The following is a 19,339-nucleotide window of genomic DNA, read 5'->3' on the forward strand; positions in this document are numbered from 1 at the left end:
CAAAAACCCAGAAACACACTCATAAATACAGAGAACCTGTGAATGCCAGAGGGGAGGAAAGTGAAGTGATAGGCAAAACAGGTGAAGGGGAGCAAGAGGTACAAACTTCCAGTTATAAAATAAATAAGTCACAGGGATGAAAAGTGTAGCATGGGTCAATAATATTATAATAACTTTGTATGGTGACAGATGGTAACTACACTTATGTTAGTAGACCTTTTGTAATGTATATAAATGTCAAATCACTATACTGTATACCTGAAACTAATATATTATTATGTCACCATATTTTCATTAAAAAATTTTAAATTAAAATAAATGAAAATTGACAAAAGATAGCAATCTTCATATCTGATATATTTCTGACTCTCAAGCTGGAAATATCAAAAAAAGACAACATCTAGTCTCATCATACTGAATCTTCAGGAACCACAAACTCAAAACCAGTATCTCAGAAATTGATAAACCTGTGAAGAATATTTAGATTGAAAATTATTTTCCAAAACAACAGTAGCCAGGAGACAATGGAACACTACCTTGAAAATGATGATAAATTGCCAAAAGCAGAATTTTATACCCAGTGAAAAAAAAACACATTTCCAGATCAAGAATGAAATAAACACTTTCAAAACAGCAATGGTAGTAAGTTTACTATGAACCAGCCCTCAAGAAACAAATTTTTAAAGGATGACCTTAAAGAAAATGATACCAAAAGAAAGTCTGAGATACAAGGAAAGAACAAAGAAAAGAAAAACACTTTGGCAAATGCAGACAAATACTAATTTTATAAAACAAGAAAAAACACACAAAGGTGAATCAAAGAGGATAGACTAAAGATGGCAGTGTGACAGGTGAGACAGAGGCCTGGTCCAAAAACTACATACAGTAAGAAAATATAGTTAATACAACTAATCCTGAAAAAGCAAAAGGAAAGAAGGCTGCACCAGGTAGCATACACCTGGAGAAAAGAACAGACTTCAAGGAACAGGGTAATGTACCAAAGCTGTGATCTGGGGGGACCCAAGCCATTCCCCCACCCCAGCTAACCAGCAGGTGGAAGAGAAATGGAGCTGGGAGGGAGTGTAGGCCTAAAACTGCTGAACACCCAGCCCTGGAGATCTGCTCTGGGAGCACAAACCTACATTGCTTGGTGCTCTGGAGATTAGTGGGGTTGGAAAGCTAAGAAAGGCAGAATACTTGGAGAGACTGATATTCGAGCCCCTTGTGGAAAACAGGGATCCATATCTGGCTGCTATAGGACAAAAGAAAGGCGGGCAGTCTGAGAGACTTCCTAACAGTGAAAGGGCTGCTAAAGGGGCAAGGATTGCACAGAGCTGGTTGCTCAGGATAAATGACAGGTGGACAAAATTGTCCAGGCACAGTCTTCCCAGGAGGTTGGGAACTTTCAGGAGGCTCAGACACTCTATTCCCCTGGTGGACTATGCAGCTCTGAGGCCGGCCACTGTGATATGCACACTTCCTCCTGGCTGGCACTGGCTCACAAACTGGCAGCCCCTGCCCTGGCATCAAACCAGCCAGAGGGAGGGCCAGCCTATGGCAGCTACAAATGCAAAGCATAGAGGCTTATACCTGTGTACTTGGCCCACTAGTTCTGGCAATGGAGACAGGCCCAGCAGCCAGGAAGCAGGAAACAGCTCTTTCCTCCCCCCAGGCAACAGTGCCCTCCCCTGAGACTCCTGACAGAGCACCATAGGCTGTGAAGCCCAGAGAAAAGAGCTTCTGGGCACTAGAGGGCACCACATACAAAGATGAAATGTCAAAGGAACCTGGTTCAAACCAAAATCCCACAAATACCAAGTGAAACTGAACTCACCAGTCTTCCTGAAAGAGATTCCAAAATAAAAATCATAAACATGCTCACAGAGGTATAGAAAAATATTCAAGAACTCAGGGTAGAATTCAGGACTGAGATTCAATCATTAAGGAATTCAATATCTGAAATGAAACATACAATGCAGGGATGAAAAAGCAGTTTAGATGTAGTAGAGGAGAGAGTAAATGGAATACAAATTAGAGAAGAGGAATACAAACAAGGTGAGGCACAGACAAAAAAAAGGATCTCTAGAAATAAAGGAATATTAAGAGAACTGTGTGACCAATCCAAATGGAACAATACTTGCATTATAGGGGTACCAGAAGAAGAAGAAGAGAGAAAAAGGGATAGAAAGTGTCTTTGAGGAGGTAATTGTTGAAAACTTCCCCAGTGTAGGGAAGGTGATAGTCTCTCAGGTCATGGAAGTGCACAAATCTCCCAATACAAGGGACCCAAGGAAGACAACACCAAGACATATAATAATTAAAATGGCAAAGATCAAGGATAAGGACAGACTATTAAAAGCAGCCAGAGAGAGAGAAAAGATCACCTACAAAGGAAAACCCATCAGGCTATCATCAGACTTCTCAACAGAAACTTTACAGGCCAGAAGGGGGTGTTATGATATATTTAGTGCAATGAAGCAGAAGGGCCTCGAATCAAGAATACTCTACCTGGCAAGATTATCATTTAAATTTGAAAGAGGGATTAAACAGTTTCTGGATCAGCAAAAGCTGGGAGAATTTAGCTTCCACAAACCGTCTCTACAGTGTATTTTGGAGGGACTGCTATAGATGCAAATGTTCCTAAAGCTAAATAGCTGTCACCAGAGGAAATAAAACCATAGCAAAGTGGAACAACTATTTACTAAGAAGATGCAAAATCAAATCAACTAACCCCAAAGTTGATAAAGGCATACATAGACAAAGTACAGAATATGATACCTAATATATAAAGAATGGAGGAGGAAGAAAAAGGAAGGGGAAAAAAAGAACCTTTAGGTTGTGTTTGTAATAGCATACTTACTGTTCAATAGTAAGAAAGTTACCCTTGAACCTTTGGTAACCATGAATCTAAAGCCTACAATGGCAGTAAGTACATACCTATCGATAATCACTCTAAGTGTAAATGGACTGAATGTACCAATCAAAACACACAAGAGTCACTGAATGGATAAAAAAGCAAAACCCATGTATATGCTGCCCACAAGAGACTCACTTCAAACTCAAAGACACACATAGATTAAAAGTGAAGGGATGGAAAAAGATATTTCATGCAAACAGTAGGGAGAAAAAATCAGGTGTTGCAGTACTTGTATCAGACAAAACAGACTTCATAACAAAGAAAGTAACAAGAGACAAAGAAGGACATCACATAATGATAAAGGGATCAGTCCAACAAGAGGATATAACCATTACAAATATCTATGCACCCAACACAGGAGCACCGACACATGTGAATCAAATACTAACAGAATTAAAGGGGGAAATAGAATGCAATGCATTCATTTTAGGAGACTTCAACACTCTACTCACTCCAAAGGACATATCAACCAGACAGAAAATAAGTAAGCACACAGAGGCACCAAACAACACATTAGAAGAGATGGACCTAACAAACATCTACAGAACACTCTACCCAAAAGGAGCAGGATACACATTCTTCTCAAGTGCACATGGAACATTTCCCAGAATAGACCACATGCCAGGCCACAAAAAGAGCCTCAGCCAGTTCAAAAAGACTGAAACTGCACCAACCAACTTCTAAGATCACAAAGGTATGAAACTAGAAATAAATTGTAAAAAGAAAACAAAAAGGCTCACAAACATATGGAGGCTTAACAACAGGCTCCTAATAATCAATGGATCAATGATCAAATTAAAACAGATGAAGCAATACATGGAGACAAATGAAAACAACAGTGCAACACCTCAACATCTGTGGGATGCAGTGAAGGCAGTTCTAAGAGGAAAGTATATAGCAATCCAGGCCTATTTAAAAAAGGAAGAACAATCCCAAATGAACAGTCTAAAGTCACATTTATTGAAACTGGAAAAAGAAGAAGAAATGAGGCCCAAAGTTAGTAGAAGAGGGACATAATAAAGATCAGAGAAGAAATAAATAAAATTGAGAAGAATAAAACAATAGAAAAAATTAATGAACCCAAGAGCTGGTTCTTTGCAAAAATAAACCCCTAAATAGATAAAATAAATGCCAAAAAGATAAACCCCTAGCCACACCTATCAAGAAAAAAAGAATCTACACACATAAATAGAATCAGAAATGAGAAAGGAAAAATCACTGCAGACACCACCAAAATACAAAGAATTATTAAAGACTACTATGAAAAACTATATGCTAACAAATGGGATAACCTAGTAGAAATGCCCAACTTTCTACAAAAATACAACCTTCCAAGACTGACCCAGGAAGAAACAGAAAATCTATACAGATCAATTATCAGCAATGAAATTGAATCAGTAATCAAAAACTACCCAAGAACAAATTCCCCATACCAGGTGGATTCACTGCTGAATTTTATCAGACATATAGAGAAGACATAATACCCATTCTCCTTAAAGTTTCCCAAAAAATAGAAGAGGAGGGAATACTTCCAAACTCATCCTATGAAGCCAGCATCACTCTAATACCAAAACTGGGCAATGACACCACAAAAAAAGAAATTACAGACCAATATCCCTGATGAACATAGATGCAAAAACACTCAACAAAATATTAGCAAACTGAATTCAAAAATACATTAAGAGGATCATCCATCATGATGAAGTGAGATTCATCCCAGGGATGCCAGGATGATACAATATTCAAAAATCCATCAACATCATCCACTATATCAACAAAAGAAGGTCAAAAATCCCATGATCATCTCCATAGATATTGAAAAAGCATTTGACAAAATTCAACACCCATTCATAATAAAAACTCTCAACAAAATGGGTATAGAGGGGAAGTACCTCAACATAAAAAAGGCCATATATAACAAACCCACCACCAACATCATTCTTAACAGTGAAAAGCTGAAAGCTTTTCCTCTAAGATCAGGAACAAGACAAGGATGCCCACTCTCCCCACTTTTATTCAACGTAGTACTGGAGGTCCTAGCCACAGCAATCAGACAACACAAAGAAATAAAAGGCATGCAGATTGGTAAAGAAGAAGTTAAACTGTCCCTGTTCGCAGATGACATGATATTGTACATAAAAAACCCTGAAGACCCCACTCCAAAACTACTAGATCTAATATATGAATTCAGCAAAGTTGCAGGATAGAAAATCAATACACAGAAATCTGTGGCATTCCTATATACTAATGATAAACTAGCCAAAAGAGAAATCAGGAAAACAATTCCATTCACAACTGCATCAAAAAGAATAAAATACCTAGGAATAAACTTAACCAAGGAAGTGAAAGACCTATACCCTGAGAACTACAAGACACTCTTGGGCAAAATTAAAAAGGACACTAATAAATGGAAATTCATCCCATGCTCTTGGGTAGGAAGAATTAATAGTCAAAATGGCCACCCTGCCTAAAGCAATCTACAGATTAAATGCAATCCCTATCAAAATACCTACAGTATTCTTCACTGAACTAGAACAAACAGTTCTAAAATTCATATGGAACCACAAAAGATCCCAAATAGCCAAAGCAATCCTGAGAAGGAAGAATAAAGGTGAGGGAATTACGCTCCCCAACTTCAAGCTCTACTACAAAGCCACAGTAATCAAGACAATTTGGTACTGGCACAAGAACAGACCCATAGACCAGTGAAACAGACTAGAGAGTCCAGATATTAACCCAAGCATTTATGGTCAATTAATATACGATAAAGGAGCCATGGATATACAATGGGGAAATGACAGCCTCTTCAACAGCTGGTGTTGGCAAAACTGGACAGCTACATGTAAGAGAATGAAACTGGATCATTGTCTAACCCCATACACAAAAGTAAACTTGAAATGGATCAAAGTCCTGAATGTAAGTCACGAGACCATAAAACTCCTAGAAGAAAACATAGGGAAACCTCTCTTGGACATAAACATGAGCAACTTTTTCATGAACATATCTCCCCGGGCAAGGGAAACAAAAGCAAAAATGAACAAGTGGGACTATATCAAACTAAAAAGCTTCTGTACAGCAAAGGACACCATCAAAACAAAAAGGCATCCTATAGTATGGGAAAATATATTCATAAGTGACATATATGATAAGGGGCTTACATCCAAAATATATAAAGAGCTCACATGCCTCAACAACCAAAAAGCATATAACCCGACTAAAAAATGTGCAGAGGATCTGAATAGACACTTCTCCAAAGAAGAAATTCAGATGGCTAACAGGCACATGGAAAGAGCTTCACATTGCTAATCATTAGAGAAATGCAAATTAAAACCACAATGAGGTATCACCTCACACCAGTTAGGATGGCCAACATCGAAAAGACTAGGAACAAAAAAACACAAGGATGCAGAGAAAGGGGAACCCTCCAACACTGCTGATGGGAATGTAAATTACTTCAACCATTGTGTAAAGCAGTATGGAGGTTCCTCAAAAAACTAAAAATAGAAATACCATTTGACCCAGGAATTTCACTCCTAGGAATTTACCCTAAGAGAACAGGATCACATATTCAAAAAGGTATATGCACCCCTATGTTTATCACAGTACTATTTACAATAGCCAAGATATGGAAGTAACCAAGTGTCCATCAGTAGATAAATGGAGAAAGATGTGGTATATATACACAATGGAATATTATTCAGCCATAAGAAGAAAACAAATCCTACCATTTGCAACAACATGGATGGAGCTAGAAGGGTATTATGTTCAGTGAAATAAGTCAGGCAGAGAAAGACAAATACCAAATGATTTCCCTCACTTGTGGAGTATAACAATGAAGCAAAACTGAAGGAACAAAACAGCAGCAGACTCACAGACTTCAATAAAGGACTAGTAGTTACCAAAGGGGAGTGGTGGGGGAGGGTGAGTATGGAGGGTGGGAGAAGGGGATTGACGGGTATTATGATTAGTACACAAGGTGTAGGGGAGGTCACAGGGAAGACAATATAACACAGAGAAGACAAGTAGTGACTCTGTGGCATCTCACTCTACACTGATGGACAGTGACTGCAATGGGGTGTGGGGTGGGGACCCAATAATATGGGTGAATGTAGTAACCACATTGTTTTTCTTGTGAAATCTTCATAAGAGTGTATATCTATGATACCTTAATTAAAAAAAAGTGAATGAAAGAGAAAGGGAAACAGAAATGGAAGACTGGAATGAACAAGGATGACATTTTTTTTTTTTTTTTTGAGAGGGCATCTCTCATATTTATTGATCAAATGGTTGTTAACAACAATAAAATTCAGTATAGGGGGGTCAACGCTCAATGTACAATCATTAATCCATCTCAAGCCTAATTCTCGTCAGTCTCCAATCTTCTGAAGCATAACGAACAAGTTCTTACATGGTGAACGAATTCTTACATGGTGAATAAATTCTTACATGGTGAACAGTACAAGGGCATTCATCACAGAAATTTTCGGTTTTGATCATGCAATATGACCTATAAACAATCAGGTCAAATATGAATATTCATTTGATTTTTGTACTTGATTTATATGTTGATCCCACATTTCTCCTATTGTTATTATTATTTTTATTTTTAATAAAATGCTGAAGTGGTAGGTAGATGCAAGATAAAGGTAGAAAACATAGTTTAGTGCTGTAGGAAGGCAAATGTAGATGATCAGATGATCAGGTGTGTGCCTATGGACTAAGTATTAATCCAGGCTAGACAAGGGCAGCAAGACATCCACGGATGCAGAAGATTTCTCTCAAAGCAGGGGGGGTGAGGTTCTGAGCCTCACCTCTGTTGATCCCCAAATTCTCACCTGATGGCCCCCCTGCGACTGTGCCTGTCTTAGGTTGTTCCTCCCTTGAGGAATCTTACCCGTCTCTGGCTAACCAGTCATCTTCCGGGGCCATACAGGGAAATGTAAAGTTGGTAAGTGAGAGAGAAGCCATATTGTTTGCAAAGGTTAGCTTTTTTACTTCTTTGCAGATTTATGCCTTGTGGCTTCTATGCCCAGCACTTGTCTCGAGGTATCTTTACCACCTGGAGGAATTATGATACTCGGTAAATTCGATATGAGGCACGAATTCTATTTAAGGGTTGTAATTAGGAAGGAAGAAGAAAAGCTATAGATGTAGCATATGAAGGAAACATGGGAGGATTGATTATTTCTTTGACATATCTTCTTGTATAGTACCTTAAGTATGTATAGATTTTAAACTACTAACTAATTTGCACACACATATTAACATAATAGGAATACGGTGACATAAACAAAGCAAATCTATAATTACCATCCATCTCCAGTGAAGCCAAGAAAACCATTTAGGCACCCTAGGTATTTGTGAAAATTTATCTATGATATGATGGATATTGTCCAACTGTACTTGAACCATCAGACAAATTAAAGCAGCCCATTTCTGGGATCTGTTCACATCCCATATGTTCTTTTAACCATAGATGGTCTATAGAAGGATGACATTTTTATAAAGTCTTTCTGTGGTAGTAATCAGGTAAATGCAATCACCATCAAGGGAGATGTGGCCTCCTGCATGAGCTCAATACATGTCAAAATGAAGTGGGTTTTAAATCATTTGCCACTTTAACATATCCATGCCTCTGCTATAGTAATTAAGCATATTATTATTAAATCAATTGCTGTTACTATTCATTTCAGACTACACTGTTGTTACTGCAGTTATACTTCATATAATTGGAATATCAAGGTGTTTGGCAAATGTGAATTTTCCTAATCTACTAAAGTTGCTTATTAATATTCTCTTCTTGTTAGTGCAGATATTTTTTAAATGATATAGACATAAATATTCCTTAAATTATATAATTTCTCACACAGAATAGACAAAAAGTGCCCAATTCTTTCTTGATGGCCCACGGTCATTGGTATAAACTACCACAATGTTGGTATAAAGAAACTTCAGTAGCTAAGGTATAAGGTCTTGTGTGACTACCAAACTTTCCCCACACTGTCAGGTGTTCTCTTCTTGGTCATTATTGTACTGGTATCTGGTAGGCCCTCTACCAACCTGTGATATGATTTTGTGACAGCTATTCTGCTTAGGACCTCTTTTGGTTATATTTCTTGGCTCTTGGCTATATTCTAGATATCCAGGAGATGTATTTCAGAGAATCTTGGCAAGGTATTATGCTGAATTAATAAGAGATAACTATGATTTATTTATATTTTATAATATCTTCTATTTCAAGGAGATTAAAGTTCACCATGAATCCAAATGACAGAAGTATAGGTGTACCATAGTATCATCATCACAACTATGCAACAACTCCCCCAGAGTAAGAGCTAGTAGAAAACTCCACCAGATGGATAAGAAAGGCTTGGGGTCAAATGCTGGTTACCTGCTTTGTGGCCTTGGCCAAGTAACTAAAGCTTTTTATGCCTTGTTTCCTAACTGTAACGTGAGGATAACAATAGCAGCTTCCTGCATAGGATTATTAAGAAATTTAAATGAAACAATGCAAACAGAACAGCGAAAGATCTGTCTTAGAGTAACAATGTTTCAAATTTTAATTCTTTTAAAAGCCTAATTTGAATAATAATTCCCATTTAAGTAGACATCCTAAACTATTTTCTCTATGGTATCCTTATGAAAATACTATTAAGTGTATTAATAGTGGCTGAATTCTTTATTGGGGTTATTGATTTGAATCCTTAAAAAGCCCTGGAAGGTAGATACTATCACATTCTATTACCAGCAAATATTCTGAGAAGTTATGTAGCTTGTCCAAGTTTACAGAATGACAAATGGTGAAAATGGAACTCATGGGTCTGACCCAGAATCCATGATCATAAGCACTCTCCTATCCTAAGAAGAGAAGGAACTTTTGCTAAAATCAAGAAAGTTGAATTCTCCTTTCATCTTTTCCTCTACTTGACTGTTTCATGTCCCAATGTGGAAAAACAGAGATTTTTGTTTTCTTTTTGCTTTTTAACTTACCCACTCACAGTCAATTCCAAGTACTGGAAAATCTTCCAACTCACTCCTAAGGAAGGGCTCGATTTGATCCCACTCTGCCTCCTGAGACACAGTCACCACCTTTGCTTTAAGGATCCTCTCCTCCCACGAGGCTCTGGGGGCACTGGAGTGCACCTCGTCCTTGTCCACGGCGGGCAGCTCTCTCCTGCCTGGTGCTTTCTGCTGGTGCCACCGCTGGATCACACGGCTCGATTTACTTCTCCGGTGCCAGATACCTTTCCACAGGACAAACCCCCCGACAGCCACGCCAAGAAGGGCGGTCACTGTCAAAGCCACTAAGTGTCTAGACATCTTCAACTTTTCTGTTTAGGAAAGCATATCATTAATGCCACAACCTGCAAAACAAATATATTTACATTCAGAATTTAAATCTATATGGAAAGAAGTTTTCCCTAAAAAGTATTCCATTTATAATCCTTGTACCCACAAACTTAAAAAACTGCTACAGATTTCCACGAGTGATACAGTGATATTTAAATTTCATCACTTTTGTTCATTCTGTACTCCATCTCTATCTCCATTTTCACCCTTAAATCCCCTTGCCCTCTACCAGTTGCTCAGGGCTCTCTAAATCATATAAAATCATATCAATCAAGATAGAATAAGCTAGACTCCCACTCTGACTTGATGTAAATTTTAGTTAATGCATCTTCTTCAAGGTGTTTGCACTTTAAACTTTCAGTTTCTAACAGCTGAATGCAAACTTCTAGTTTTCAATTAAAAAATCCAATCATCAGCAAGTTACTGCAGAGATTTTTTTCACTTTTCCGGAAGGTGGGGGCAGTTGGGGATGGAGCAAAAAGGCTTGGGTAAACATGGATTTTCCATTGCTCCAGAAGTCTAACTAGTTCTCCATAACAAACTCAGTTATTGTGGGTAAGCTAGGGCAGTGCAAAAGGGAAGACGGACTAGAACAGAAAAAAAAAAAAATACAAGACTTAAAAAGAGATCCAAGATGCTTGGAAGGAGGCTGCAAATTGAAATGTCCACAGGGTTCATGACAGGATAACACAGATAAGTGAAGCAAGCCAAGTTCAAGAAAACAGACACAGATACCCTATTAAATATGTAGGAGCTCTTCATTTCTACCACAAGAGCCTCTTTTCTATTTAATAACATGTGGTTTTCTCCATCTATCTTTCATTTTCCTATTTCTGACAGAGAAATAGGTATATAGTACTATTTCTGTACTATTTAAAAAACATCTGTAAACGTGTAACAATATAGTAAGTGGCCCTTGGCCTCAGTGACTGAGAGAAAATATGGAACAGCAGCTATTCTGCACAAACTGATGGGTCCTGTTGTGGAAGAAGTGCCCAGTGTGGTAACTTGACTATTCAAGTTACTTGTTCATTCAAGAGAAGTCAGATATCTGAATTTTATGTGAAACGTCACCATTTCTAAATGTCAGCAACAATTTAGTTTTTAAACCATTGTGGCAGCCAAACAAAAACACTCTGGGCTCTACCCTAAAATCTATACAGCCCAAAGACACAGTGATCTGCTAAACCCCTCCTACATTTCTTTATGGTTGAGGGTTTCCTATTGAATGTGTACTATTATTATCATCTTTCAAAAGCTCCAACACAAATTTTAAAAAATAACAGTATTTACAGCAATGCTGAGCTATAATCATGTCTACAGAAATATGTGGCACTAGAGAGGAAAATACAGACTCACAACAAGCATTACACTACTAATGGAAACAATAAAATGGCTAGGCTATTTTAAAAATATTTACTTTATTGCAGAAACTATGCAAAGTACACATAAGTACTTTTAGCAGTACTTTTAATGAAGAAGAAACTAAGGCTTAATGAGGTCAAAGAACTTGCAGAGATTTCTAGTTTAAAAAAATCTAAGATACAAAAACCCTTCCCTTTGCCACTCTACAAAATACAAATGCTGGAGAAAGCATTAAAAGATAAAAGTGTAAAACACAAGTTAACTCAAACAGAAGAAAGGGAAATCATTAGGTGCCAGAAATGGAAGAGGGGAACCCACAGTGGGCGGGAGATAAAGCTGGGCAAAGACCAGAACTCATACCAGGCTCAGTGCTGGGGTATATTGCCAAACCAGGGACAGAAGTCTAGGCCAAAGACCCAGGGCACAGCTGGGATCCTGGAGAGTGCTGCCTTGCCCATGAGCAGCCACCTGCCCAAGGCGCAAAGTATGAACAGAATCCCCCATGCCAGGGCAGACCCTCAAGTCTACACTCTGGACTGGAACAGGGCCCCAGTTCACATTACCTTCACAAAAGGAAACTCTAAGCCAAGAAACTAAAATTAAAGTGTGTAGAATTGGTGAATTCTGTTGGAACCAGACAGAGTCAATCACAGAACTGTTACATATATATTTATGTTCCTGCAACACAGGAAATGTGTAGATTTCCACAGGAGATCATATCCTAGAAGAGAGCTCACAAATAAATCAAAACCCAAAAAACTCTAAAGCCAGTAAAAATAGTTTACAGAGCCATCAAACAAAAATGTCTATATCTGAGATATGAAAGGCATTTTAAAGTAAGAACATTCAGAAAAATTAAAATAAAATCTAAAATATAAAGCAGGAGGCAACAAAAAGTAGAAATTCTAGATGTGAAAAATATTTGTTAAAATTTTTTAACTCAATACTCAAGAGACAGATTAAACAGTAGATCAGACATACAGAGAGAGAGAGATATTGAACTGAAGATAAATCTGAGGAAGTCACCCAGAATGCAGCACAGAGATAAAGAGGTAGAAAACAGCACAGACACGGAGGATGGACTGAGAAACTCAATAGCTACACACTGAAGATTTGTAAGATCAAGGTCAGATTTGGCACAGTTCTCTGAGTCTCAAGTTGAATAAATTAAATCTGTCCACAAAAAGACTTGTATAAAAATGTTCATAACAGCTTTATTCATAATGGCCCCAAACCAGAAACAGCCCAGGAATGGAATACTACAGTGGAATACTACTCAGCAAAAAGGGAAGAAATTACTGATACATGCAAAACATAGATGAATCTCAACATTCCACTGAGCGAAAGAAGCCAGATACAAAAAAGATATTATATATTCCATTTAGCTCAAACTAAAACAAATCTGAACAGTAGTTGCCTCTGTGGGAGGGACGTGCAGGGAAGAGACATTTAAACTGAGTGTTGACTGACAAAAAGGAGCCAGTCATGCCAGATTCTAGGGAAAGCATTTCAAGCATGAGGGAACTTTCTGGAATTTTAGTAAAGTTTCATTTCTTGATGAAGCTTGGGTTACACAGGTATATGCATTTATCAAAAGTCAGGCATATTTCTGATTTTTCTCCTGTTGACCTGATAAATGACTGGTGGCTCATTCATTGTGTCTTTGCCAGCAGAATGTAAATCCCATGAAAACAGGGGCCTTAACGGGCTGCTTCACTACTCTGCTCCCCAACAACTAGCACAGAGCTGAGAACAGTAAATAGATATTGAATGAATAAACTCAATTTGAGGTATTATGTTAACATTTTATGATGTCTCTAATTCAATCATCAAATTATAATAACCTGTTCATGCAAATGAAAAAACATTTTTCCCTTACTGAGTTTTGATGCTATAAAGGACAAGTATGGTTCAATATTGAGTTAGGAGAAAAGTCAAATCTTGTGTTATAGACCGAACATTTGTATCCCTCCAAAATCATGTTGAAACCCTGTTCCCCACTGTGATGGCGCCAGAAGGTGGGGCTTTTGGAAGGTAATCAGGATTAGATGAGGTCATGAGAGTGGAGCCCTCATGAATGGGATTAGAGCCCTTACAAAAATCATGAGAAAGCTTTTTTTTTTTGTCTATGTGAGGAAACAACAAAAATTTGGCAGTCTGCAACCCAGAAGAGTGTTCTCATTAGGACTCAACCATGCTGGCACCATGATCTGAGAATGTCAGCCTCCAGAACTGTGAGAAGTAAACTAATTTTTTGTAAACCACTCAGTTTGTGGTATTCTATTACGGCAGCCCAGACTAAGATACCTCGCTAAGGGATTGCTCTAGGATCCAAACTTTTCAATGCTTCACCATTTCCTGTGTCAGAAATGATCTGCCATTTTAATTTATTTTTAACTGTATAAAATTATTGAACATCAAAATGGTAATAATGGTTGCTTAAGGGTTGGAGGGGTATATAAATAAAAATTTTCAGGTTCTATGAGTATACCCATATTAGAAAAACAGATGCTTTTTTAATGGTGCTTTTTAGAGACAGGCAATCTAAGTATCCGATTTAACACTTAGGACAAATGATTATATTCCTGAAACATGTGACATTTTAATGAACATATATGTTGAAGTGTTCAGGGTGTAGCATAAAGTAGAACGGCAGAACAACAGGGGCCCTAGAGACAAAAATGCCAGCTTCAAATCCAGCCTTTGCCACTTGCTAGCCATACAGTCTTAAGCAATTTACTGAACTTCTCTATGCCTCAGTTTCCTTATTGGTAAAATGGTATATAGTACCTACTATGTAGGAATATTGTGAGACTTACGAATAAGATGATCAATATACCTACTTTACTTAGTATATTAACTAGCATTTTAGTACTCAGTAAATGTTGGCTATTACTACTACTGAGTGCTACAAACCACAGAACTCCTATAAAAGGAAAATTAAGAATCAGAGTTAACGTTTAGGAGCCAAATTAAGCTCCCACCCAACTCAAGATTCCTTCCCATTGTAATCCTGACAGATCATGACCTGGTCTCTAACAGAATACTTCTAGGAAAACAGTTCATTACTTTAAGAGGCAGTTTTTGTAGAAAAATCCTTGTATTCTGTAAAAGTTCCCTAAATAAAACTGTTCTCTTTGATGCTCAGTCTGGCCTCTGAAATGACAACAGTGTTTATGTTCTCCTGAGAGCTTGTGAAACATGGGAAGACAGCTCTTAGGACTCTGACCCCGCCCCCTTAGTACACCCTACTTAACCCAACCAGTCTTCCTGTGACCTAGTTTATAAAACCATTCACTGTGTGGCTAGATCCATCTAAACAGCTTCAACTTTGTCAATGTATCTCTTAAAATGTGATACCCAGGTCTGTATTCAATACTTGAGAAATATGGTCTAATTGCTGTGGATTACATTGATACTATTACTTCCCAGTGTCTGCACCGTGTATTTTATTAATGCTGTATGAGATGATATGTTTTTGAGTACTAGAATCACACTGATGGGTCATATAAAGCTTGTGGTGTATTAAAATTCACTGATACCAAATCAAGTTCCCCATTTTATATATTTATAATTTATATTTTGCACTTAAATCCAAAACTTTACACTTCTGTCTTCATCCTGTTTCAGCCAAATGTTTGAGATCAATTTGCATCTTGATTGTGCCTTCTCTCAACTTATACATGACTTTGTATAGAAGAGTGAATTTTTGTTTTCAAAGAAAATAACACCTTCTAACGTGTTTTATTAGTTTTTAAATTTTATTTTTGCATTTCACACTATCTCCATATTTAATAACATTGAAATGAGGCTACATTAAAATAGAAAAAGCTTAAGACAAATTATTGATTCATTTCCAACTGAGAAGGAATCCCTCAGATAAAGGGTTCCCAGGCATATAGTCAGGTTCCTTATTTATTCTTTATCCTGTGTGGCCCATGTAAAAAAAACCCTCACAGGAAAATTGAAGGAACAAGCCAAGTACCTCCATATGAGGGAACTTTTGGCAACATCTGAAAAACTTATTAATTCATTCCTATATGGAGAGGTTTTGTATGAGTTTTTCCAGCCAAAGAATTCATTCAGCAAACGTATATAGCACTTTCAATAAGCCAGACATTGTGCTAAACTCTGGGTAAAAAGAGTTAAAAGGCACAATCTGCTTTCAAAAATTCAGGATGCAGAAAAGTAGAGATACATGCAATGAGGGAGCTGCAATACAGTTGAGAACAACAGCAGCACACACAAGGACAGGGCTGGCAAAGAGCAAAGAGTGGGGCAGTAGTAAGAGAAACGCTGAGAAAGATGATTATCTGAGATGGTACTGGCATTAAAACATCAGCAACGATGGGGAGGCTCTGTGCAACAGAGAAGACAAGTAGTGATTTTACAGCATCTTACTATGCTGATGGACAGTGACTAATGGGGTATGTGGGGGGGACTTGGTGAGGGGGGGTCTAGTAAACATAATGTTCCTCATGTAATTGTAGATTAATGATTCTAAAATAAAAAAATAAATAATAATAATAATAAAAAAGCATCCGCAATGTTCTCCAGGTGCACTGGGCAAAAAGGAGAAGGGCACTCCAGGCTGAAGGAACAGTGTGAGCAGGGGTACAAAGGCATGAAGCATCATGGTATAGGTGAAAAAGTTCAAGCAAATTTAACATATACTGTACTATAAAAAAAGTGAAAACACATTATTGATAATTTCCATAGATTTTCTTCAGGTGAACTTTTTATTGTAGTAAAATATGCATAACACAAAATTGACCATTTTAACAATTTTTAAGTATACAATTCAGTGGCATTAACTACATTCATGATGTTGTGCAACCATCACCACCATCCATTTCAAGCATTTCATCATCCCGAACACAAACTGTGTACTCACTAAACAAGAACTTCCCCCTTCCTCTAATCCCTAGTAACCTCTACTGTGCCTTCTATCTCTGTAATTCCATATTTTTTATATCTATGTTGAAATAGTATTTTGGATATACTGGGTTAAGTAAAATGTTATTAATATTAAATCCACATTGTTCTTTTTATAGTTTTAACATGGCTACTAGAAAACTTCATTTATGGACATCACATTATATTTCTACTGGACAGAACTTGCTACAGCATAATGTGCAAGTAAGGAAATAGAGATGATGCTGGAATGAGCAGGTACAGGTCAAGTCATAAGGGGCCTTATATTACCCTACAACATACAACCTTATAGTTAATGGAGAGACAATAACAGACCTCTAAGAGGAGTGATAGAATAAGACTCATATGTCAAAGAACCATGGAGGTTGTGTGGGTGCTAGACTAGAGAAGGGCAGGGCTAGAGGGAGGAAGACCCATCAGAAGACACAATAGTAGAGCCAAGAGCGAAAGAAGATCCAAATCAGGGCAGAAGAAGGCAGAAGCTAAAAGAACCACAGTTCCTTACAGAATGGCTATCAGAATCATCTGGATAAGTAAACATGTTATAACTTTTACAACTTCCAATTTTGAAAGTTTATGAACATAAAACCAACAGCGTTCTAAACCCACTATAAAAATACAAAGAAAACCCCATTCATACTAACAATATACATTACTTAAAAAGTACCCCCAAACAACCAAATACAGCAATAAACCAAGGTATAAACTCAAAAAGAAATGTGCAAGATCAATATGACAAAACATAGAAAACTTTACTGAAGATATATAAGACAGGAAGAGCCGAGATGTATTATAACAGCTATCAATTACAGAGCATATGACATGTTCCATGCACTTTACATGTATTTATACTCATATATTTATACATTATTCATTTAATCTTTCAACCATTTTCTGTAGAAGGGACTGTAACTGCCCCATTTTTATGATAAAAAAGATTAATCATTTTACAGAAACACTCAAAATAATACACAAATTCACTGCAAACTTAACTTTGAAAATCTTTAAAAAAAATGAACTGACCATCAAGAAAGTGAAAAGACAACCCACAGGATGGGAGAAAATATTTGCAAATCATCTATCTGGCAAGGGCATGAATCTAGAATATACAAAAAAAAAAACACACCTCATAACTCAATAATAAAAAGACAAATCAATTAAAATTGGACAAGGGTCTCAATAGACATTTCTTCAAACAAGATAGACTACAAATGGCCAATAAGTCCATGAAAATATGCTCAACATCACTAGCTATTAGGGAAATACAAATCAGAATCACAGCAAGATGCCACTTCGCACACACTAGGATGGCTCTAATCAAAAAGACAGGTAAGTGATGGCAACAATATGGAGAATCATAGATTGCTGGTGGGAATGTAAAATGGTGCAGCTGCTTTGGGAAACAGTCTGGCAGTTCCTCAAATGATTAAACAGAGTTGCCATATGACCCAACAATTCCCCTCCTTGGTATATATCCAAGAGGAATGAAAACATATCCAGACAAAAGTTCACAGCAGTATTACTCATAAGAGCCAAAAAGTGGAAACAATCCAAACACCTGTCAGCCAATGAACGGTTAAATGAAATATGGCATAACCAAAAGTTATGCCTTGAATTGTGTCCCACCAAAAAATGTCTATTGATCCTTGCCCAATTTTAATTGGTTTAGAAGTCCTAAACCCCACCCTGTACCTGTGAATGTGACTTTACTTGGAAATAAGGTGTTTGCACATACAATCAAGTTAAAATGAGGTCATGAAGGAGTAGGGTGGGCATTTAATCCAACATAACTGGTGTCCTTACATGAAGAGGAGAGAAAAGAAAGAGAAAGACTCACAGAGAGAATTAACATGTGCAGACAGACACTCAGCGAAGGAGGACACATGAAGACAGAGGCAGAGTTTAGAGTTAGCCGCAAGCCAAGAAATGCCAAGAACTGCTGGCAACCACCAGAAGCTAGGAAGAGGCAAGAAAAGTTTCTCCTCTAGAGCCCTCAGAGAGAGCACAGCCCTGCTGACACCTTGATTTTGGACTTTACAACCCCCAGAACTGGGAGTGAATACATTTCTCTTCTTTTACACCATCCAGTTTGTGGTCTTTGATACTATAGCCCTGTGAAACAAACTTATTATAGGATGGACTTTTATTGAGCAATAAAAAGGAATGACTACTGATACATGCTACAACATGGATGAACCTTGAAAACATTATGCTGAGTGAAAGAAGCCAGTCACAAAATAACACAGATTGTATGATTCCATTTATATGAAACATTCAGATCTGTAAAGGCAGAAAGATTAGTGACTAGGGTATTGGGGAATGAGAAGGAGAATTATGGCTAATACGTATGGGTTCCTTCTGGGGGTGAAAAAGTGTTCTAAAATTAGATTGTGGCGATGGTGCACAACTATGAATATAGTCACTGAATTGTACACTTTAAAAATGATTGTGTGAATTACACCTCAGTAAAGACACTTAAAAAACTATTTGACATGCTGATTCTAAAGTTAATCTGGAAAAGCTATTGTAAGACTAGCCCCAAAATATTGTTTTTAAAGAACAAGTATGTGAGCCGATAAAGTATACAAGTCCCAATAATAATAATAATTATGAGGGAGTATTTATTATATATCAAAGTATAATATATATTTAATATAGGACATTGCGGTTATTGGTCCAGCAAAACAAAAAAGTAGGCCATAGAACAAAAGACAGTCCAAAAACAGACTGTGTGAGAAACTAGTACATGATAAATGTAGCGTTTCAGATTAA

At 37.3% G+C, this 19,339-nt stretch overlaps 1 protein-coding gene across 9 annotated transcripts in view; it reads right to left on the reverse strand.

The window, feature by feature from the left end:
* The window catches only part of EXD2 (exonuclease 3'-5' domain containing 2), an 80,234-nt gene that overhangs the window by 26,495 nt on the left and 34,400 nt on the right, over positions 1–19,339 (reverse strand). For 7 of the 9 annotated variants that reach the window (XR_005056866.2, XM_017651635.3, XM_073242223.1 and 4 more), the window contains exon 2: positions 9,908–10,281. The exons of the other annotated variants lie outside the window; for them this stretch is intronic. Coding sequence is in view for 6 of the 7 variants with exons in the window: in XM_017651635.3 (XP_017507124.1) it covers positions 9,908–10,237 (330 nt within the window). In the remaining variant the exon portion in view is untranslated. The remainder of the gene's footprint in view (positions 1–9,907; positions 10,282–19,339) is intronic. 9 annotated transcript variants of the gene reach the window in all.

The sequence above is a fragment of the Manis javanica genome, chromosome 8 (genome assembly GCF_040802235.1).
Source record: "Manis javanica isolate MJ-LG chromosome 8, MJ_LKY, whole genome shotgun sequence".
In the NCBI taxonomy this organism is placed as follows: Eukaryota; Metazoa; Chordata; class Mammalia; order Pholidota; family Manidae; genus Manis; species Manis javanica.